Consider the following 23,505-nt stretch of genomic DNA (forward strand, 5'->3'; position numbering starts at 1 on the left):
ACTGAACATTGCAGTCTTGTGTCAAAGTATCATGTTGAAGAAAAACAAGAATGAGACAAAATGTATACATATAGCCACTAAAACCTGGCAATGACTGACCTTGATGAGTTTAGATTTGGCCATCAAGAGCACACCCAGTACAGCCTTGACATCGGGGCTCTTAAGTTGATCCAGAAGGTAGTTGAAGCGTGACATTCGTTTCTTCCAGTGGTCCAGCTCAGCCCGAGGGCCTAGGTCATCAGCCTCCTTTCTCAGCTGGTCACTCTCTGCTAAAACCTGGAGAACAGATATACTTCATAGCTGCTCACTGTTCAAGCATCATCTCTGCAGTTTACCCGTTGCTTTCTCCGAATCTCATATATTCCCTTTGGTCATTTAACTGTGGGAGTTTTGCATCCCTCCCCAAACGGACCTTGAATTAATTTGGATCATTATATGTTCTTACCTGTTCTATCTGCTTGATCCAGACTTTCATGCAGGCCTCTATCTTTTCTGTGGTCTCTGTGCTGTTGGCTGCTGCCATGTAGTCTGATGGGCCTTTCAGCACCCGCAGGTCAAATGTGTCACACTCTTTCAAGGTAACCTGGAGGCAAGTCATGACATGGATTATTTTTGCTACGGTGTCTAGAATTAATTTGGTTTGTGGATGTGCCTGTGTGTGCTTACACAAGTTTCTCCATGAAATGTATTTGAAAGTAACGGCTGTGATCAAAGCTGTTTTATTTGTTTTTCAAGTTACTGTTTTAATGAAACACTGCAGTGATGAAAAAGGTTCACAAATGTTCAAACAGCCTTTGTTTGTCCATATTAAGCCAAATAATTATGGGGTTTTTTCAGTGTTTTTTCTAAGCAACATATAGGTTCCCAAGTTCTAGCATGGATGTGATATCTGGTTAGTGTCCAAATATTTTAAACAGCTTTTGATTAAAGTCAAAAGGTGTTTCTTTGTTGGGTATTTGATAGCTGTTCTGAATTTAAATCACACATTAACTATCAAATGTATCCCTGTTGTGTTATAGAGTCTGTTCCTCACCTTTTCTTGCAGGCTCTCCTGTGCTCCAGTCAAAACAGACACAAAGCTTTCCAACGATGATATGAAGTCCTGTTTCACAGCCTGGGCCTGGGGACTGGCCAGCTCCCCCCAGCCGTGGTTCATCTTCCTCAGTGTTGGGATGAAGATCTCGGAGAGCAGCTGCTCCACACTTTTTAACAGACCCACCTCCGTTGTGTCCAGCATATTGAAATTGACATCCTAGAAAGAGATACAAGTGCACTTATGTCCAAAGGGGCCCAACTTGACGCCAAACATATAGTATATCATGGAGAGCAATGCCCTTGATGCTGCCATACCCAGTGGAGTGAGCATGCATGCCAGATGGGGTCTGGAGAACCTTACTGGCGTAGGCCACAGCAATAGCCTCTACCAACCAGTGGAAATGGCATTGTTTAGATATAGTTCTGCCTGTACAGTTTGTGGCTCAGAAAAATAAACAAACATTCCTAAATCAACCAGTCCTGTCCTTGTAGATGCATTAAGCACACAGTGGACATGACATATGGAGCATTTGATCCTCAGATCAGGCAAATAGCAGGGGATGGAAAGCCATGTGCTTAGTTTGGGAAGCCAAATTAAACACATGGCAAATTTTGTTCCATTGGGTTGTATGGGACACAGCTGAGTTTGGTCACAGGGAGACCTTTGTTCCCATCAACAAAATGAGTACCTTCCAGATGCATTTTACAGTAAGTACATGGATATCACATACAGCAACAGGAGAGCTGTTTGCATTAAAGCACTTTAGAAGCAGCGACCTGATGATTACAGGCTCAAATGGTAACTGATAATGCACCAACACTTACCATTTGCAAATATAAATGGATCTGTTGGAAGAAGCCCTGCTTCTTTCAATGTTTTAAATGAGGGAGGGAGGCCTGGTGAGTTCAGGGTGGACCCCTCACAGGCCAAGCCCAGAGAGCTAGGTGCTTCTGGGTGAGTATGAACAAATGTTTTTGTTTGCCTGTGTCAAATTAGGAGGCTGTGTGGCCATAACCATATTCTGTGAAACATATTTGGCTCGCATACACTGTGTTTTGAACAGGTGCCCAGACCTGAAATACTTTATTGTTAGGTTAAGCTAACCAGTAACTCCTCAAAAATGTTTTGAATTTAGCTTATTTATGTATTCATTTGAATGTTCTGATTATTACTTGTATTCATTATTTCATCTAAATTAATACAAATAAAAAAACAGTACTTTTACGCTGCTCATGTTTTCATGGTTTTTAGGGACATTACATTGACTTTGACATTTAGTTTTTCTTTGATCCCCATAGGGAAGGCGAGTCCCCACAAGTCATGAAAACACACACAAACCAGAGTTGTCCTTCCTGTCCCCCGTCTTGTAGCAAACATGCCCATTTATCAGTGGTGGTGATTAGCTTTGCTGCTGACAGCCGGTGATCAGCAAGAATCAATAGCCAGAACTGCCTGTGGGATCAGAGTGCTATCGTCCCCCTATTGTTTCATTAGCTCTGGATGAAAAGAAGCCGTTTTAGGTTTATCACATGAATGGGTTAAAAGAGAAGTTACTGCAGAAGGAAAAGAAATCGCATGTCCTTTTGTCATTTGTCATTGAAGTGAACTACATAACAGAAGGCCCCGACGGTACAAAGTGACTCACTCTGTGTATGTTCTCAGAGGTGATTGCCTTCGAAGTGTTGGCTCTGGTGAAGAAGACACATACTCCGGTCAGCGCCACATCCCTCCCGTCTGTCACAAACACTTTGGACTTCTTGCTGCGACCAGGCTGCTGGGAAACAAGCTGGGAGGGCACCGAGGCTGCTGCTGCTGCTTAAACAAAGAATTGGACATGGAAACGACACAAGGTCTCATCACAACTAGCTTGATTTCTCATACTGGGCAATTTGCATTTTAATAGAATTTTAATTGATTTTTGAGACCTTCTCAACTACAATACTGCTGTGATTGCTGTTGCCGAAATAGATTGATTCATACAGGTAAAGAACCTCAACCCAATATATTACCAAATATGGTTCACGTTTCAATTATTGTTGACATGGATATTGTACGTTTTTCAAAAATTACCTGCTTCAACTGGCTCTGTGTCCTGATAGTAGAACATGAGGTGTGGAAGGCCCTCTGCCACAAAGAATTGTTCCATGCGGTCAATCTGAGAAAGATTTAAGAAAAGAAAACTTTTAGCAAATCAGACACAACAGTCTCCCAAACGAAGAGACTTGCCGTTTGAGTGCTTCCTGTACATGCACAGCATGAAAGGCCATAGTGTGTTGCAAATGCTGCCACGCCTATTTCTTTAAGTTTTAAGGCTACTACATGCAAACAAAACAAAATGTCTCCGTGTAAACACAGGTTACCTGATTCCCCTCCAGTGTGGCATCTTCCACATCCGATTTCTCCAGTCCAAGGCATGAAGCCACAATGCTGAGGATGTAGTCATGTCTTCCATCCAGCTGGGCCCGCTTAGCTTCACGTTCCTCTTTCAACTTTTGCTGAGCAAAACACACAGACAATTTGAATTAATAGTAAGATGGGGTGTGGAGTTGCTTTTAAATTGAGAAAAGGCTTTTTAAAGAAAATTGACATTCTGAATTGGTAAATACAAAGCTAAATTCAACTCTGCTCTGGTTCACTGATGATGAAAAAGACATGAGTCAAGCCATCACATGACCAAGTGCATAAAGCCATTAAATTGTATTTCACATACTTTGTCTGTAGTCATGAGGTTGGCTGTTGGTAATGACAGAGGATTGACGCTCTCCTGTGGTCCTACACCTCTTCTTCAGACATCATTTAAATAAAAAGTCCACTCAAAGAACCAACTTACAGTTTCAATGAATGAGTAGAATATGTCAACATGGATAATCTGTCAATGCACAGTATCCATCCGGACTTTGTGTGTAGCTCCGCACAAGAAGAACAGAAAATGTCCAAACAAGATGTCAGTAGTCCTTCAGGATTTCCAACTGCACACGTCCTTCCCTCTGCCTCTACTTTTGAGTAGCCATCCAAGGTCTGCAAAAATCAGGTTTCTTTGAATAGAACGACAAACAACACAGCCCGTTGTAAACGGGCTGTTTAGGATGGTGGGACGGTAACATCAACCACAATGGGTTGCCAGGTTACGCTGCTTAGTAACACAGTAACAAGGTCTGCCAATAAATGACATGAAACCTGGTGGTGCATGGTGTGCCAGCTGCGGGGTGCATCTGAGTCCTCTCGTTTACAATTCCTTCTGTTTGTCTTGTTTTTAAACGGGGGATGGCAGGAATCATTCTTTCTGGCTTAAAGTACTTTTTGCATTGACATCACCACCTTTTAAAAAGCCGTCTTCTACAACAAGTCAGGCTTACTGTGACTGGCCATGCCAAAAATTCACTTGAGAGCTATCTCTTACATATTCTGTTTAGACAATTGTTAACAACTGGATTAAAGTATAACATTGACGATGACACATTAACTGATCAAGTTTCTCTCTCACACTCTTTGATCTTCCCTCCTCTCCTCCCTCATCCTTTCTCCTCCCTTTTCACAGAACAGTGATTTCACTGTTGCGCAACCTTATCCTTAAACAACTGGGGGGGGGGCTCTTGCCAACTTAAACTGACAGTTAAAGTATGTAATATACAATGGAGCACTGCAGGGCATACTGTAAATGTAAGCACCCTGGGTGATTCCCAATGGATTATATCAAGAAACAGATTGGAGAGATGTGACACATGGATCAGAAACAACCCTGAATAAATCTTTTAAAAGGAGCATATGGAGGGAATATGCCGAATCCAAAAAAAGACAAAGGGAGAGAAATTGAAGTATTAGGATCAGTAGTTGTGCACAGTGAGGGAAGAAATGTAGAAAAAGAAGGCAAGAGGAGTGGGAAAATGGAAATGAGAAATGACAGGGAGAGGAAGAGGGAAGAGGGAGCAGGGGAGACAGGAAAGAATGTAACGGGATATTGTAACAGGTAAGGACCTGAGAGACACGAGGCAGGAGGCATGGACATGGATGTAAAGAAAGAAGGGACAAAGGTCAGGGGTTTTTAGAATCAAAGTACTAATTCTCGTTAGTTGGGATTTGTTCATGTAGAACCAGAGTGAGGTGGTGCATGCCAACAGCTTCACAAGCTGTGAGTGTCAACAAGGTTAGTAAGCGCAGCAACACGTTAGCCTGTCGGCAGCTTTAAAAGAGATCAGACAATAACCACACTGACATTCAAGTTTGTCTAGGCAAATGACAAATCGTGTCCACCTGCAGTGTACCCACATCATCCACAAAATATTAACATTTTCAAAAACCATGGTAATATTTGCCAAGCACCAACAAGCTTCTCTCAGGAACAGTGGCTGCAGGTCACAGGTCAATTCAACAGATAGACAGGTGCTGAGCACAACACAATTGCAGGTTTGAAATTTACTTTCACTGCACACAGTTAAGTCAATTCACACATGGACACTTTTTACCTCTGCACAATTTTCATTCCAGTCTGGTGATCTCATTTTAAGATCAGTGACCTTCACGTTTGACTTTCCAAATGAGAAATATTCTAATGCTGAGCAGGTGTGTTCCATTTGCACTTTAAAAAAAAATAAAAGCTGAATCACACCAAACGTGTTAAAGTTTCTGGAGAAGCACACATGCATTATATGCACACAACACTCACATCACAGGTCGACCAGAAAAAAAAGCGTGTCAAGCCATCAGTTGCTGGGCGACCAGACGTTTCACACCTTGTCTCTGCCTTTAATCCAAATTGTGTGAACAGCCAACTCAGTCTTCAGCCCAGAGACTAACAATACAGACAAAATGCAGTGTGTTGCCAATTATTCATTCACGCAGACTAAGTCACTGCTGAATGCAATGCACTAACACACAAAATACAATGTCCAACAATAACAGGCAGGCACACACACACACAACCACATGTATTTATTCCCATAACACAGACACAGAAGCCAGCACCGACAGACCTATGTAATAACATCTACAACATTAATAGCTGTCAACAGAAGCACACAAAGGCCGATCCTCAGATAAGCTGTGGCGAGACAGACAATCCCTATAGTAAACAAACTGTGAGTTTTGGAATGAAAGAGAAAACAGCAGTTACAAAATGTGCAGGGCAGTTTGGCAGGAATACTGTACGGTCTGGTCATTTATCTAATATATAAACCAAAGCTCGAATAAAATCGGAAAATGATTTAGTCCATTTATATTCCAAATCCTTCTGGGAAATATAAATAACACACACACTGTCAACGTCAACACAGCAGCTGTAAGTAAAGTTTTGCAGCTAGTTTTATCACTTGAACTGAGGTAAATGATGGATGCCGGTGTTTAGCATAATACATCAAAATTCTGTGGATGGATTAACTAAAATGGGAGAGGACCCTCAAATGACTCCACAACAACAGTGCCCAATGATATCTCTTACCTGAATGAGCTTGGAAACCGTTTGTTTCCAGAGCTGCTTTCTAAACACCTGCGACATGACCGCTCCTCGCGTCTTCGACTCAAACCCTCCTATACAGCATCTTCTTCTCTGCTATGGCTTCCTCGTCTACATCTACACAGCGGAGCTGAATAACTCACCCTCAAAGTGATTAGCCCTATCAAGTTATCAGTGGTGACCAGGCAGCCAGCTGAGCTGAAGCTATGCTGGCTTAATCTTTAATGGCTATTCGTGTCAAGTAGTGACCAGCTGTGGTCAAGATAGATCTGTTCAAACAAACTGACAGACACAGAATGTCCGTGAGCCAGAGGCACCAGTGCCTCATACACACAATCATGAATTAACACCCTTAGATACGCACAGATACTCACAGACATCTAGCTCTGTCTGCAAACACTTACACATCACACACATGAACTAGAGAAAATAAGTAGTTATGGTTGCGTTCTGTGTTGAGCTCATGGACACCCACTATGTCACCTGATCAAATAAATCGTATGAATCTGGTTCAAATGTTCATTCAAGATTAGTAGCTATGGACTAAAGTTCTAGAGGAATTGTCTAACCTAAAGGCTATAACAACAACACAACAGGCCAGTATTAGTCTAAAACATTAAACGTTTTCCTTTTTGAAACAATAGTATCAGAATATGTCAAATTCACATTCAGTTCTTTCATGACAACATTGTGAATCGGTCTAAAAAATATTTTGTGAAGGATTGTGAAACTTGGTCCTTTTCGTACATTTTAAGTGGATACTTCTCACAGTGTATTTCTAAACATTTAGATCTGCATTAGCACGGATCACAGAGCTTTTTGTTTGACGTACAGTAAAATCAAATAAGTGTTTGTAAATTCATGCATGTTGTGGTGTTTTATCAAATGCTATTTTTATCGAAGAACTTGCACTTTTTTTTATACATTTCTCTTTGGTCTATTGCTTGAAGTTATTGCTCCTTGTGGGAACCCTGCATAACCTGCAGCACACTAGAACTTTCAAATAGGCTTTCATGCATTAAAAAAAAAATGTTTTTCTAAGCTTCTGCCCTGCTTCAGACTTGAACTTCTCTACCAGCCACATTTTGATACAAGCACATGAGCTGTTTACTGAATCCTGACACCTTAATGATAAATTACATAGCCCAGGAGCCAAGTTGCCTGTAACTTCAGAACTATTGGGTCACCTTACCTTGTTTTGATAGTCTGGTTTAAAATGCAGCATCGTGGGCCTCTTAGTCTGACACTTCTTTTCAGGTCATTCCACCATCTTAATTGGCTTTGCTTTTCATGACATTACAGAATTACAGCTTCCAACAAAGAAGACAAGACAGAGAACAAGTGGCTTTGCTATAGTATGTGAGCAATCAGCCTTCTTATTTGCCACGTGAGAAAGGTTACTGCCCTGAAATGATGAGAGTGTTGCTCCTAAAGGGGGACTGCTAACTAGATAATGCGGTGTTGGATGACCGTCTGTCTGCAAGCTAATTATCAAGGCCCTGCTCTCACCTTACAAGTCAATTATAACAAAGGGAAGGCGAGACAGGGGTGGGGGTTGTGTATAGTGTGAGCAGATAACATTTTCAGACACACACACGCACACACACACACACACACACACACTAACTAACAGATAAAACATAGTGTCTCACTGTGGTATGAATTTAAAATGACCTTATAACAAGACATTTGCCTCTTAAAGGTCACCAGGTTTCACAAACTAAACACCTCTTTGGAGATTGTATGCATTGCCTTTGTATGCTAACTGACTGACACATGTAGTGACTGTAGTAACAGCTGCACAGGGTAAGAATATAATGGTGACATTTGACAGGCGTCAGCATTGTACTTTGTCGCATTCATTTCTTAAATAAAGAGCACCAGTTTGACAGACATTTTCAAGGCGTATTCATATTTCCCTGTTTTGACTTTCTGTTGTGAAGAGTTCACCATATTACAGGAAAAATGCAATTCTAATACTCCTCCTCGTTTCTTTTAAATCCTCACTGTTCTTTCTGTAGGGTCTGCCTGAAGATAATGAATTCATTATGAAAAACAGAACTTTAACATTAACAAATAACTATTTGACAATACATTGTTTTAGTTGTGCACCAAGCAGAAATACAAAACATTTACTTGCTCGAGCTTCTCAAATGTTAGAATTTGTTTGTCTCCCTTGTATATCATTGCAAAATGAAAACCATTTGGTTTTTGCACAAAACAATCTAAAAATGACACCTAGGGCTCTCTTATTTTGACATTTTATGGAATAGATGAATGATCAGGAAAAGAATAATTGATATATTAGACTAGAGTGTAATGTGTATAAGCATTGCCACTCCAGTGGGGAAACCCTGATCATTTAACCAGTGAACGCACACACACACACACACACACACACACACACACACACTCTTAAAAATTCCATCAGCTTTCACTGTGGCGTCCAACAGATGAGAAGCACAACTCTCTACACAAATATCTGACTGACGGTTTGATATTGAAGAAATGATTGTGAAGCTTTGCATTTAAAAGCAGTTGGGTCATCAATTTTTCAATATGCCATGACTGATTTTCTAAGTTGAACTGTCTGGTTTTGAGCTGCCATGAAACAGGAGAGTGCCTGTAAATTATAAATGAAGGGGGTTGTGAGATCTGAAAGAAAAAGACATAGAGAGGGACCAAGACAGAAAAGGGTCCACTATTCTCCTGGAGGATGCTCGCACTGCTACAAACACAGAGAGACTAAACAAATCTGTTTTAAATCTACACCCGGTTGAAGCAAAACAGCGCCGAGGAGTCTGCACTTTGACTTGCACGATTTCTCTTTTAATGGACTTCGTTGTTTATTTGGTGTGAACCACTCCTGCAATCACAAAATACTTTATCTAAAGTCTATTACTAGGCTTTTACAAAATGGACATAAAGATGACAAGCATAGACAGTAGAAATAGTTTAATATCTACACGGGTCAGGATTCAAAAGCAAGTCTACTTACTGCAATTAAGAAGAAAAGATGACACAATTCTGCAGGTACAAAAATGGCACCAGCTGCTGTAAAAACACAAAACTTTGACAACAAGTCTTGAGTCTTTTAGTCATTTCAAGTATTATATTAATACTAGGACATATTTATCCATCCAGATCGTGATAGTACAGGATTATTGTTATTTTGACTGCAATGCATAAATAGGAGGCAGGCGCTTACTCTTGTCATTTCAAACAGAGACAAACAAAATTAGCCTGCAGAAACACATTTTTACTGATAAACAGTGACTATTTCGATAATGATTAATAAAGAGCACTAGATGTCAAATCTTTTTGGAACATTATCCAGCCTTCATAGGCTTATCTAACATTTCATTAACTATACACTGACATCTAGTGGTTTGAGGCTCATAATACAACCAATATATATTACAGCATGCTGTGCTCCAGCTGTTTTAGACTACTGCTGGGAGGCCGTGAGTCTAATAGTGTAGTGGCTCTCAGAGTAATTATCAGGGTGCAGGGGGTTCTTAAATTGAAAATGAAGTGCAGATTAATTCCATCACTCGTTTTTTTTCACATAAGAGAGAAGGTAAATGCAGGATAACCACCGCTTCACCCGGCTTTGTCTAAAATAAGGTGATGGAAGCTAAAACTAATAAGAGTAGATATCTGCACACTTACATCTATGCAGAGAACACTTTATTTTTAGCTTTCGGTCTAAAGGACCTTCATTAGAGCATACATATGCATAAGAGAGAAGGGACATTTGATGTAAGGTTTCACTCTTCCAACTCATATCATCCTATTTTGAGTCAACTGCACCTAGCTGTGCTAAATTACTATGTACGGTAGTGGAGGCCAAAGTTCAATTAAATAATACACTTGTTGTTGTGTGGTGTTTTGTTTAAAGGTTTCTTTTGAGTTGCACTAAGATAAAAGCCAACAATCTTACAACATATGTAGCATTTTACATTACAATTTGACCAAATGCTCATTGATGACAAAACAAGACAACAAATATATTCTAGCTTGCCAGAAGAAATAAAGGAAGCTCTGTTTTAGCATGTATGACTGAAAATGTGCCAGCTGAATGAATACAACAATGTTGAAACTAAGGTGGGTGACTGTGAAAACAATCCTCCAGTAATAGAGGATACTTTACAGAAATCAAAACAATCATGATAACATATGCCGGTGTAAGGATTCTTTACACCGCCCAAGAAAGAACCAAACCAAAAAAATGTATATATTAAAACAATAAAAGATAAAGACATATTATAAACACCTTAGTCAGTTATAATGTTTCGCAGACTTCATGTTAAGGGTTTACATTCCTCGGATACTGGGACACTGAGAAGATTTTCCTCATGTCAAGAGGTTGTTATCAAACTGAAATTAGACCCTACCTGCATTTCCCTGAAGGACTCCACTGGGACACTAGTGTGGGTGGGTCGGTTCCTGTAGCTGACTTTGGCGAGTCTAGAGCTGAAGGACATGGCTACACAGTAATATCTCCTTTATTACCAGACTTCGAATTCTCATACTTCATCCGCGTCGAGTAGGCCCTACCCTGCGTTGTTAATTTAGGGTGCTATTTTTTTTTTTATTTCTTTTCCTGGTTGAAGCGTCTGGTCGTCCACACGTTTTCCCTGCGGTGATCGTGTGTTAGTGGTTTCCAAGGTAATGAGGGAATGAGGGAATTTGTAAAAAAAAGGGGCAAACGGGGGAGTGGGCTGGTCCCGAAAGATGTAGGTTGACAATTTATTCATTGGCTATATACACAGTTTTCAAAATAAAAAAATATACCGTAATCACCTGAATAGTTTAAAGTAGCCTATATGTGGACAGCGACTTAGGAGACCACCATCAAAGATCATGGAAGCAGGTGTAGGAGCAAGGAAAGCAGATTTAAAATGAAGTTAGTCCTGCTTGTAAGACGGAAATTCGTTCTCTTATTGTGGAATACCTTTTCTGAAAAAGCACCTGCTCGTTCTGAAGTTAAGTGCTCACTATCCATGGTTAGCAAAACACTTAGATAAGATAGTTATAAATGTGTGTTTTAGTTTGATTTGTTTTGCAGCTATGTGTTTTACAAGGCGTTAGGAAACATCAGCGAGGCTTAATTAATTACAGGTGCGCCTGCTGATTGCCCAGCTGCGTCAATCAGACTGATAATGTCCCCGCCATAGAAATATAACAGGCACAGGCACATGCTTAACGTGTATGTAAGGCAGAAGGTCTGAATTTGTTACTTCGTTCATGAAGTAATATTATTATTTACGCTCGGCCGTCATATTAGAGCAATTTGTGAAGGCAACCCCTAGATGGCAGCAGTGTACTGTCCCTGGTTAAAGGAACTGAGCCGCAGCTGTCGGTGAGAACTGGGTTAGATTTGTGGGGCAAATGACCTCATACTGTAGCATCATCTTCATCACTAGGAGATGAAGGGAGAATTAAACAGTCCTTCTGCTTCGTGGTCATTGCCATCCTCTTATGCCCTAAAACGCGATTAGCCGCACGTGCAAAATAAATATTACACTTGCAATCATCCAGTAGACCATAACTCCTAGGAAACTAAATAATGCAACATAACACAAGAACTCAGTGACCTCGTGGGAATAATAAACTCACGTTTTCGCAAGAATTCAGCTAAGGGCTTACGTGATAAGGTATATGAGAACTGCTACACTACTACTGATACTATGACTATTAGGCTACACGTCACCTATATTTAAAAAAAACATGATGTTGTCGATGTGACATCCCCCATAACATCTGGACTGGAGCTATTAAGGCACACAATCCGGAAGAATGACTCCCACGCAGCCCGCATCAGCACCGCAGTGAGTGACGATGGGGGCTGCCGGTGCTGTGGCGCACGATAAATTTGGGTGGCGCACAATGCACCAAAACCCCCCGAAACGGAATCCCAGGATATCCCACCCCCACCCACCACTCGAGACGGAATAGCCCTCCTCCCTCAGACCTCCTCCCCTCCTCTTTTACCTCCGCCTTCTCTCACTATCAACCCCCCCATTCCTCCGCCTCACCCTCCCTCACGTCCCAACTCGGGAGCGCCGCCGAACGGTCGCCAGGATTTTCCCTTCTCGGCCAAAATGGAGGAGGAGGTCTCTCGCTTAATGAAGAGAGCACAGATTGTATGACCGGATCTGCTTCAATGAAAGGCGTCGGGCGCCGCTTTTGCTGATAAATAGTTATTGCAACAATAAAAAAAACCTATTGAGGATAGCTATCGCTATTTCCGCACTAGCGACCACAGCCATGAGCGCAGGAGAGGGACTAGATGAGGCTGCGAAGGACGCGGCAGACATAGCGGCGTTTTTCAAATCCGGTAAGTCGGGAAGGGGCGAGTCTGGCTCTGGGAGGGATACAGTAGAGCTGTCGGTGTGATCACTGGTGGTCTGCCACATTGTTGCCAAAAATGACAACAAAAAAAAAAAAGAAGCACGGACGGGTTTCATGGGCGAGTTGTGGGCGTCGGAGGTGCTGGAGATGCGCACGTCCTTGTAGTTATTTACCACGTTTTAAGTCCACTGACTTGTCATGTCTCGCAGCCTTTGATGACAGCAGCTTAAATAACACCTGGAATATGTGCGTTTGATTATTAGGCAGTGTCCCCATTTTGTGTTGGTCCAAGTATGCCACAAGGTGTGGATGGTTACAGCTCGACCACAGCCTCTCCGTGCTATACCAGTATTTCGTCGTTACAGGATGTGTCCATCACGGACCCATTGGATGTGGGTCGAGCATTTCGATAAATGATTTTCTTGTTTTCAGAGGTGTGTAGATTGAAGAATGTCGAAAGCGAACACGGGGTCATGCGTCACTCTCTTAACCCAGGTCTCACATCTGACGCATGTATAGAGGCTAGGCCATGGATGCACGTATGGGCAATAGGTTGCACTCAACGCACTGGGCCCGTCTGATATGATGGCATCATGCTAACAAATAAGGATAGGCCTGCCTACATGATCACTCTGCATCCAAAGCATAAGCACCTTATAGAGGGGGGCTGCACTGCTGCCTGATACCAGCCAAATAATAACACTGTACTGTACTTTGTTACTTGTGAGGAACATTATTATCTAATATTATTATCTGTAGGGGCAAGGTGTAATTTGCATTACATGGGCATTCTCTCTCCAATGATAATAATCCTTTACTTGGTGTAGTCACATACTGACTTTGTGTTACTATGCTTTTTATCCCATTCCTATAAGAAAGTGCGTTCATGCTGTGATATTAGGCATATCATAAGATGGTTCCCATTAACGTGCGATATATTTTGGCTTTTTTTTCTCCAAACCTGTATAACAAGCATTTCTTGGAGTGTGAAAACATGGTGTGGCATGTTTTAGAGTTGAGACTTTTCAATGTGATGTGTGTAGATTAGATATTGTTTTCTCTTTCTAAGCCCTCCTTGATGTGGCTAATAACTCAACATCAAACCCCCCAATTGTTCTAACCTTAGAAAATACTTATTTAACCCAATGTGACGCAGGTATCAGGATGCCGAGGAATGCTATATAGCTTTTGAAAAGGTGCATTTCAAAGAAAAAGTGCATTGGAAATATGTCGCCACCATTAGAGAGGGACCGCCTCTTGATACACACCAGAAGAAGCAGCTGTCTCTCTCTCTCTCTCTCTCTCTCTCTCTCTCTCAGCTGTTTCTCTCAGTGACACCTGGTGCCTGAGGGTCTGCTGTTCACTATTATTGCAGATTGCACACCCAGGAACACACACAGACAACATTTCCACCTAAGTGCATATGTATATATGAATGCGTGCATGTTTATACACACACATAGGCCTACTTCATACTTTTTTAAACTGTCTTGAAATCACATACTTTCTCCTAGAAATTGTGTCTGCCAGTCAGACTGTTAGGAATGTTGTCAAAGTGGATTGTTTTCAAATGTTGCAGTTTCTCTTACGGTTGGTTGGACGCCTGCCAATGTATTTTCCTATAGCTGTGTTGTATCAGGCTGGAAAGTTGGCTCACAGTGAAGTTGGACTGCTTGGATGTTTATGCAGCGGCAAACGCAGTTCATACAGTATTCATGATGGAGACAGAAATAGGTTATGGCCTCAGGAAACTTTAATAAGATACTATTATGAAGAGAAAGCATGGAACGTTTCTGTGCTGTTAAAATGGAGAATAGCACTTTGTGTCGTTTATTCAATTAATTCAAATATGTTATTGATCTCATTCAGTTTATCAATCTGAAATTGAAAACATTTCTATCCGTCGTTTAGTTGCTACTTTTACTTTAACTCCATTATGAATATTATCAATCACATATACAGATCTGCAATTTGTCCAAACATGGCATGAGATTTTTTTCTTTTTTTCATACATGCATACTATATCTTAATGGTTCCTGTAACTTATGGGGAAGGACCAGTAGTAATGGCCATCCCGCTCCCTGTAGCCTCTCCAGCAGACTCCCTGATCGCTGCCAGCTTGTTGCACGTTGAAATCTTGGCACAGAGCTGCTCATCCTAGTTGATCCCAAGCACTTTCTTTCAGGGGCTCTGTGTATGTGTGAGTGTGTTTTTGTTTTGCTGGGGCTCTGGATGCACTTTGCTGCAGTAGTTAGTTAGTTAGTGAAGGATAGAATGTGTCCGATTCTTCTCCTGAGAAAGAACTAAAGTGATTGACCGGCTGTGTGAGCTGCTTTGATCACAGGCTAAGAGGTTGACTTAGTGTGAGAGTAACATCACTGACTGGCTGGATAACTGAATGTGAGTTTAGCTGCAAAGCTGGCTTTCCATCAACGAAAGCAGAAAGTGTTTAAAAATCCTAATCTTCGATCGTGCACTATTTTTTTCTTCTTCACCTGAATCAATGATATTCTCATCAGACCTTGACAATTGATGTACCTCTTTGCTTGATTATTTTTGGTGAGCAGATGGAGCTCCATCTCTGAGTCCCACACTGATGCTGTGGATCACAGCTCAGCTGCTGAGTCACTCTTCCAAGTTGCTCATGCCGTGATTTAACATCCAATCCTGAAATGATTGCGACTGAGATGAGAAATACAGAACTGCTTTCTTGAACATTTAGATGACAGGAACTACATTTGTTTTTCAACCTTTATCATCCCGTCATGCTCAGCTGTCCAGGTGTTTTTTTTTCCTTTTAAAGCGTTGAGATACAAAACCACTCTCTGTAACTATATTTAGTTGTTTATAAATAACTTAGTCAGTTGACTGTCAGACCAATAATATCTTATTCTGTATTGAGTAGGTTCAGCACCCCTTTTGTTTCCTGTTTGGATTGTTGATTTTGACTTAAATTGAGCATTCCTCAAAGTGAGACATACAATAACATACTGCTGGTTACTTTTAGCCCATGCACGCACGGTTGCATTACAAATATTGGATAGTTTGATCGAGGCAAGTTGCTTATTACGAGGGGTTTTCTTAGTTGTTGAATTTGCATCAGCATGAGTCTGGAAGTTGTGTTTTCTTGTTGTTGAATAGCCATGAACTGAGTCAATTTAAGGACCTTTCTGGAATATTTGGGTGATGTGTTAATGCACACACAAACACACACAAATATGCACAAACACAAGCAAATGAAGAAGTATCTTCACCAACACGTGTGCAGCATTTTCAAAACATCTTGACCAACTTGACGACACACGAAAACATGAATTGACACAGAAAAGTCATGCACACGGCTGGGACACGCAGAGCTTGTTGTTGCCAAATGTGTTGCCATTGAGTTGGTGAAGATGTTTTGTGAATGCTGTGCATGCATCTTAAAATGTATGTTTTCACGTGTCAAATGAGTGTTGTCAAAAGTTTCTATATTTGCAGTTCGTTGAGCTCTCGGCCACCGCAATGGCCTCTCAAACTGTAGATATGAATCAAAAGTGTGCATGTATCGTTTTAGAGTGAGCATGCACGACAAATATGGTATGCTGTTCCCTGTAGGACCTCACATCCAGGTTTGTCCTATGCTGTCATCAAAAGCTTGAACTCAATGTTTATTTTTTTAAATGGCAAATGGCACAACACTCGCATCACTAGCAATGTGAATTTCTCAATCCATCAAACAGAGCAAAACTTGACTTGGTCTAAACCCGGATCAATTCGCAGGGCCACCAAAACCAGATCAAGCCAATCCTTATCATAATTGGGCTTCAACTTTCCCAAAGTCTGTAGTGCATTATGAATTGAAAGGCAGGTTAGAAAAATGCTGTGCTACTGTCTCTGCACTATGTGATGGTTCAGCATACCTTAATGTGCAGTCATCTTTTGCAATGCAAGAGCCACTGTCTCTTTCTGAACATAGCTTCATGCCATTAGCTCCACATGAACTGAAATCCTGTGGTCACTAAGTGATGCATTACATCTTTAGGTTATTAACCACTGTTAAATATGTCGGAGCACTATGGACAGAGCCATCTTAGCAAAACCAAAAATAACATTTGCGCGCACGATATTCGAACTTTTACAAGGCATTAATTCATAGATAGTCTCTTGAGTGGTATTTAATGAATTTACTGGGCCTTTGCAATCGCATTATTGTACAGAACTGCACTGTGAAACTCGATTAAGACATAAAAGCAGCCAGATGTACCATATGCTGGAATATGATTAAATAACTGTCTGAACAACTTGCTTAAGAGCCGTATCCCCAGTCATAACTACAGTGGTCATAAGACAGTGGTCATCAGTCGTGGAGTTTGGGACTCATAAGGGTTCGTTGCAAAGATCTGCTGTTTATATAATCTGGGAAACAAGAAGCCAGTTTCACACAATACTGTGTGAAACTGGCTTCTTGTCGACTCATTACTTATGCAGGCTTTCAACTATATGTGTATGAGTGTCTTTGCAGTGTTAAATAATAGATTTTTATACAAGAAGAATAATTGATAGGCAGGAGCATAAGTGATTATCTTTGCTATGTATTGCACGGGCAGTTTAAAAAAACATCAACTATGCTTTTGAAAAATGTGACTTTGTAGTTGGCCTAATGCGCAAGCTCAATTTAGACTGACAGCTAATTGAAGCAGAAACAAACAACTAAATAAACACCAATAATGTGTGTTGCACCTCCGTATGTATGCTTTATGTAACAGGTTGTCATTTAGTGCATCTTGCATTGAGGATAGAAACAAGAAATTAGCATCACCAATGGCAGTGTCGGTATTTACAACGAGGTGAGGCATTTCCCTCTGTGCCCAAAGGGAACCGACTGACCTGTGCCAGTGCAGTCTGTGATGAGAGCCAAATCACTGAGCAGTGATTCTTCATTTTCTTAGTCATAAGCGTCATGACTTGATGTTATCTTGCATACTCTTGCAAAGCAGAAATCTTATATAATCAGAGATGAGAAAGAGGACTTCGATAGGCCATGCAGTAGGCATCTTAGAGTGCATAATGTACAGTAGGCAGCACTGTTCGAGAGGGAGAGGGGTGAATGGGAAGTCAACGACAAATGAAGACAGCGTAAAGACAAGAGAAGTAAGGGCAAGCAAGTAAATGAAAATATAGAATAGAGGGAAAAGTGAGTGAGCTTCAGAAAGGGAGGACAAGACATACTTAGAGGGACAAACAAGCCTTCACTCATCAAATTATAGAGCTGAGGCTTGGGTGGAGCACACCCTGCAAAATGTAGGCTACTCTGCTCTCCACGAGGCTGAAACCTTTTGGTTGCATCCAGGGGCACAGCCTAATTGGCAGTTGGTCAGAGTTAAAAAACATGAGCTTAGGTTGGCATTGCCTGCACCGCTAAATCGCCTGGGCCCGCATGCACATTCGGCTATCTCACGTATTCCACTCAGGGAGAAAGGGAGGACTAGCTTGAAAGACGTATGCATCTATATAGTTATAAGAACAAAAATGTACAAGATTTATGTTGATGATATGACCGATTAGAGCACAACATATTAAACCCCTGCATAGCAATATCTGCATTGTCGACCGAGCCAAACTGAAAGTGCCACAACGGTCAGTCTGATAAGTTGTTTTGGCTTCTTGGCACAAACCTTCAGATTTTATTGGTCAGTCTTTTAGTTCACCAGCAGGATTGTAAGCACATTCTTTTGCGATCAGCATTGTAGTACTCATTCAAACAATCCAATGCAACAGTATGTCTCAACGTGACACAGTAACTAAATGAAACAATGGCATTGCTTGTATGTGTGAAGAGTCACTTTAAATTAGATGGTTCCAAAACTAGACTAGAAGTTTGCCTTAAAAAAAAAAAAAGAAGTCCTTCCTGCAGGAGCGGCTTGGTTGCAGCCAGTGCATCCTATATAACTGCAACGTCGGGGTTTCGATTTCTGCCTTGGGACCATACTCCCTTTCCCCATTTATACACTGTCATCTGTCATCAAGAAAGGCTACAATTCCTAAAAATGATAGAAAAAGAGTGCTTGCTGCAAAATACAGGGAAACAAAAAGAAGCAAAAAAGGACTGTTGCGTACTCTAAATTGTTATAGCTGTGACCTATGGCACTGCACAGTAGCTTATTTTTTTCCATTTGTAACTAATGGACAACGTCTGGGTTTCAGTCTTACCTGAAACAGTGATATTACAAACCACATTGAATACACATAACTCACAAAAGAAAGCAATTTTTTATCTTAAAATCATCAAATGCAAATGGTCACATCACGGCTAATAAGCAGTTAGCAGCATACCAAAAATGACTGATTCCAGACCAGTGTAGTGTATGTGAGTAAGACGAGGCAATGTTCTCCTCCTCTCCTGAGTGTTTGTAATAAGCCTACTGTATGCTCCCAATAAGTTCCAGATGTTGGGATGCTCGCTATAGCCCGTTCCTCTTTTGGTGTTTATTGGAGAGTTTTATGGAGAAGACAATGAAGAAGGTAGCACAACGAGGCAATTACCTGTTTTACGGCCAGACCATGCTGATCGATCTCATCAGAGACTCTCAACCTTTTCGAGAGAGTCGTAATACACTTTACAGGCATGTAACCCCCCCCTCCGTCTCAACAAATTATTGATTGGTGTAAAATGTCATGTACATCTATGACAGGGGTCACTTTGAAGACACACACACAGACAAGGACCAGGGGTTTCTTTTCTTTTCTTTCAACACAGAGAAGATGCGCAGATATATTCCAGTCAGTTTAAACTGAAGCTGGTCAAATATTTTAGCTTGTCATTCATTTTCTGGAGAGTTTGAACTAAATGCCACGACATACCTGAGCTTTGTTTTACACGATGCTTTGGAGACCAGTCAGGGGCTACTGTTGAAGACCTCAGTAACGAACTAAGCAGAGCAGTGATCCTACTCTACCTTATTAGATCCACGCTACATTTGTCTGCAAATGCTAAGAGAGATCTTTTGCAATTTTCAATGTAAAGTGATAAACATAGAATTATGCGAGGGCCTTAATCACCTAAATCTAACCAAAGTAGTAAAATGGTCACTGCTGATGAAGATATTTTTTTGGGCTGGGACTAGTTGATAACACTTAATTTACCTGAAATATATCTGCTTGTAGCCTTATGTCGATAATCAGGAATTCCAATTGGTTGGTAATGTGTTTTGTAGGATGGGAAATGTTGCCTGTGGGACAGGCTCATTACTTCACACACACATGCACGGAGGTATAAATCACTACATCCCACCCATGTCGCCCGGGGCTCTGGAAGCAAGGAAGAGGGGGATGGAGGATTGGAGCGAACGAACGAGGGATGGAGGCATAGGAGGATTGCGGGTCATAAAAATAGGCTGTGGGCTGGTCTGCGTGTCTCCTGCAAATCCCCCATCTGATAAGAGGGAAACCTCTTGTCAGTCAACTGCAGACTCCCTCGACTTCTATCCTTTTTCATTCCTTTCATCGCCTCCTCCACTGCTCTCCCACACAGCCCTCCGTCATTACCTCATACCTTGCCTCTGCTCAGGGTTGTCATATATTCAAATGATGATCCTGTTTTGTAATATCTGGTCTCCTGTTTGTGACTCTCACCACAATGAGTGCCTTCCTTCTCCAGGGCAGTAAATAAGACTTTTAAACAAAGGTTATTCCATTTTTATTCAAAATCAGACTACCAAAGAGATCAAAAGTCAAATTAAAGAAAGAAAAAAACAAAACATAAAGTGTCTTAGGTTTTTGGACAAAATGCTTTGGCATAGATCCTAAAAGGAGCATTTTCAAAGTATTGTGTCAGCTTTTGGAGAATATGTTTTAGCACTGCAACAGACCATTGTGTAAAACATATATTACTCCAAAATCCCCAAATGTCAATATGGATTCCTCCACATTCCTAATTTTTCCTTCCTCGACCTCTCTCCTCTCTACTTATGCTCCTTCAGTTTCAGGGAGGATTGACGTTTCAATCCTCCCCGTCTTTCACAGTTCCTTTTTTTTATCTCCTCTCTCTCTTTCCCTTCAGCTTAAACCAAGAACGCATCTGGAACTGGTGTCTGAAGTTGCAAGCCTCCCACAAAGCACTGCGCCTCCTTTGAAAAACGAGCCCGGGACTCACGAGGCCATGCCCCCCTTGAGTTCTGAGACACTTCCTCTGTCAAGTGTCAGAATGTGTGTCACTTTTTCATTCATGAAGTCGGTTAGTGAGTGAGCCAGTTCCTCTCCTTGGGTAGAGTGAAACAGAATGGCTCACTGGACTCCATTCTCAATTGTGCATTAATTTCATCCTTTTTTCCCCTTCTTTAGCTCTAGATATTTTACTATTATAAGGGTTGATAGGTTCGCAATAACTTTCAATAATTTAAATTCTCTCACGCACACTAGCACACTTGCACACTTGCACATGTCCATCTGCATCCTTGCACATTTAGAGACCAGACCCAATGCGCTTCACTGTACTACTACTGTACTGACATGTTTTACCCTTTTGGCAGACAAGCCAAGGTCTTAGGCTACTTCAGTGTGTATGAAAACAACCACAACAAAAAATGGCAGAAAGCAGAACATGGACTTAGCTTTGGTGAAATCAAAGCACAGCCTGCAGTGTGTTTGCATACATGTGTGAGCTTGTGCGCTGCCTGAGACTGCTTGTCTTCTGTCAACAGCTGTGCTCAGTCTGTCCAACAGGAACTGTGTAGTCTCTCTTTCTGTCACAAACACACACACACACACACACTGTAACATTCCCTCTTGCTTTGAAGACAGCAGCAGGCTCTGATCCCTGTCACGTAAACAGTGCCAACCCAGTGCTCCTCTGGCTTAGGGGGGCTAAACTGCCGCTCGGCCTCTCTGGCTTTGGATAAAATAGGTTGAGGATCAAACTTATCATCCCATCCTACTACATTCACTACACTGGTACGGTTTTAGAAGAAATATTGCCAATTGTGTTGTACTCTTGTAGCTAAATGTTGTTTGTTTTGTTGGTTTAGCTTTGACACTCAAACTTGTAGTTAAATGTTCGCACATCAAAGAAAATGAAATGAATGTGATATTCACACTTTGCTTCTGTAAGATGAACCTGTGAAACAAAGTGCACAGTTTCACTTCACTTTGAAGAAATGGGCCCTTGCTTATTTTGTCCCAGGTTTTAACATCCTTCCAAATCATCCTCACTAATTGGGCATCCCACTGTTTTCCACTTATGAACATTCGATTCCTCACATTGACCCTGTATTGAAACTGCACCGGCTATTGTCAGGTTTTTATCAGTAGCTAAAATAAAATAGAAATCGTCACCCTCACACAAGGCAGATGGAGCTCAGGTGAGGATGTTATTGGAGAATGCTCTGTGGTTACTGTTTCCTTTCAAACTTTCTCACAACTTGAACTTGATCACGGCCACAAGTGAAAGCTCCGTCACTTGCCTTTGACCCCGCGGGTTCTTTCTGTCAGCCGATTTGGTAGAAGATTACTTCTGCCTTCTCTTCTTCACAGACTCCCTCCTGTGCATGTGAGCATGTTGCCGTCTAATCCCCGCCTGGCAGCATATGCTGACTCTGATTTCTCCAGACAATATCTGGTCACTATGCACTGTTAGGATCTAATACTGAAAAGTATGTTCCGGGCATCTGAACATCGACTATAGTTATATTTGTAACTTCTTTCATGCACTTTTCCTCGAGGATGAGCACTCCTCCACTAGACCAAACACTTCATCCATACTACACTGCATAAAATGAAACATGCGATGTGTGAACAGGTGCGTTCTGTAATCCTCGTTAGGCAGCAGCATAAGCCAGGCTGTTCTTTTTCAGAGAGGTAGCCAGGAGAAGTCAGAGCGAAGAAGGGCTAAGCTGCTCCTGTTCCTCGTTCCCTGCCTCTCCTCTCTGTTATCTCGTGCCACTATGATGAGTGACCCAGACACGACACACGTCAGTCCAAAATTAGAAGTCAGTGTATCTTTTGAGTCAATATATAGTTGCTATTTATTTTCAGGGTTAATGTCACTGGCACAGATATCACATCAGTTTTCTATTCTAAACATTTTTTTCATTTTGACGTATTTAATTGTGTAAAAATGTAGATAGAAATACATTTGAATTATGGATTAGCATAACACCCACAGTGAGTCAGTCTTTATCTGTTAATCAATTCTGAATTGATCGTGATGCCGAAACTGACGTCACTGGTTCCGGCACTGCAGCTCAGGCCGGACCCCGTTTTGCCTCTAGTGTGACAAGCTTGGACTACCGAGCACCAGGCACACCGCTCTGGTTCGCTTTTTCACAGGAGTGTTTTGAATTTTCTTAACATCTCATCTCGGTGAAGATGATTCCTCCTCAGGCGTCAGAGATACAGATATCTACTGTACTTGGTATCTTTAAATGATTCATCGGCTTACAAGCTGGTGTGCTGAGAGTCATGCATGAGCCTGTATGTGCGTATCTGATGGCGTGTGTGTGTGTGTGTGTGTGTGTGTGTGTGTGAAAGAGTGTGAAAGCGGATAAGGTAAAGAAGAGAGATAGCGAGCACGAGGATCTATCGTCTTGATCTAGACATTCTGAATGTTCGGTATGTCTTCACCAGCACATGATTAGCTACAGCGTGTACTATATGGGCATTTTTGCACATATGAGTGCACATTTAC

General features: G+C 41.4%; 2 protein-coding genes across 3 annotated transcripts in view; one reads left to right on the forward strand and one right to left on the reverse strand.

Annotated features, from left to right (window-relative positions):
* The window catches only part of dnah5 (dynein, axonemal, heavy chain 5), a gene marked incomplete at both ends in the record, with an annotated part of 89,381 nt that extends 78,409 nt beyond the window's left edge, over positions 1-10,972 (reverse strand). The window contains 7 exons of one of the 2 annotated variants that reach the window (XM_079164769.1): positions 100-276; positions 446-583; positions 1,034-1,252; positions 2,682-2,845; positions 3,107-3,191; positions 3,397-3,531; positions 10,883-10,972. In XM_079164769.1, coding sequence (XP_079020895.1) covers positions 100-276; positions 446-583; positions 1,034-1,252; positions 2,682-2,845; positions 3,107-3,191; positions 3,397-3,531; positions 10,883-10,972 — 1,008 coding nt within the window. Of the gene's footprint in view, positions 1-99; positions 277-445; positions 584-1,033; positions 1,253-2,681; positions 2,849-3,106; positions 3,192-3,396; positions 3,532-10,882 lie in introns of both variants that reach the window. The other variant, XM_079164768.1, reaches the window with a different exon arrangement.
* A 1,786-nt stretch (positions 10,973-12,758) lies between these two features.
* Positions 12,759-23,505, forward strand: part of triob (trio Rho guanine nucleotide exchange factor b) — a gene marked incomplete at its 5' end in the record, with an annotated part of 96,158 nt that continues 85,411 nt past the window's right edge. Inside the window, one exon of the mRNA XM_079165237.1 lies at positions 12,759-12,828. Coding sequence (XP_079021363.1) covers positions 12,759-12,828 — 70 coding nt within the window. The remainder of the gene's footprint in view (positions 12,829-23,505) is intronic.

The sequence above is a fragment of the Pholis gunnellus genome, assembly GCF_910591455.1.
Source record: "Pholis gunnellus genome assembly, chromosome: 8".
In the NCBI taxonomy this organism is placed as follows: domain Eukaryota; kingdom Metazoa; phylum Chordata; class Actinopteri; order Perciformes; family Pholidae; genus Pholis; species Pholis gunnellus.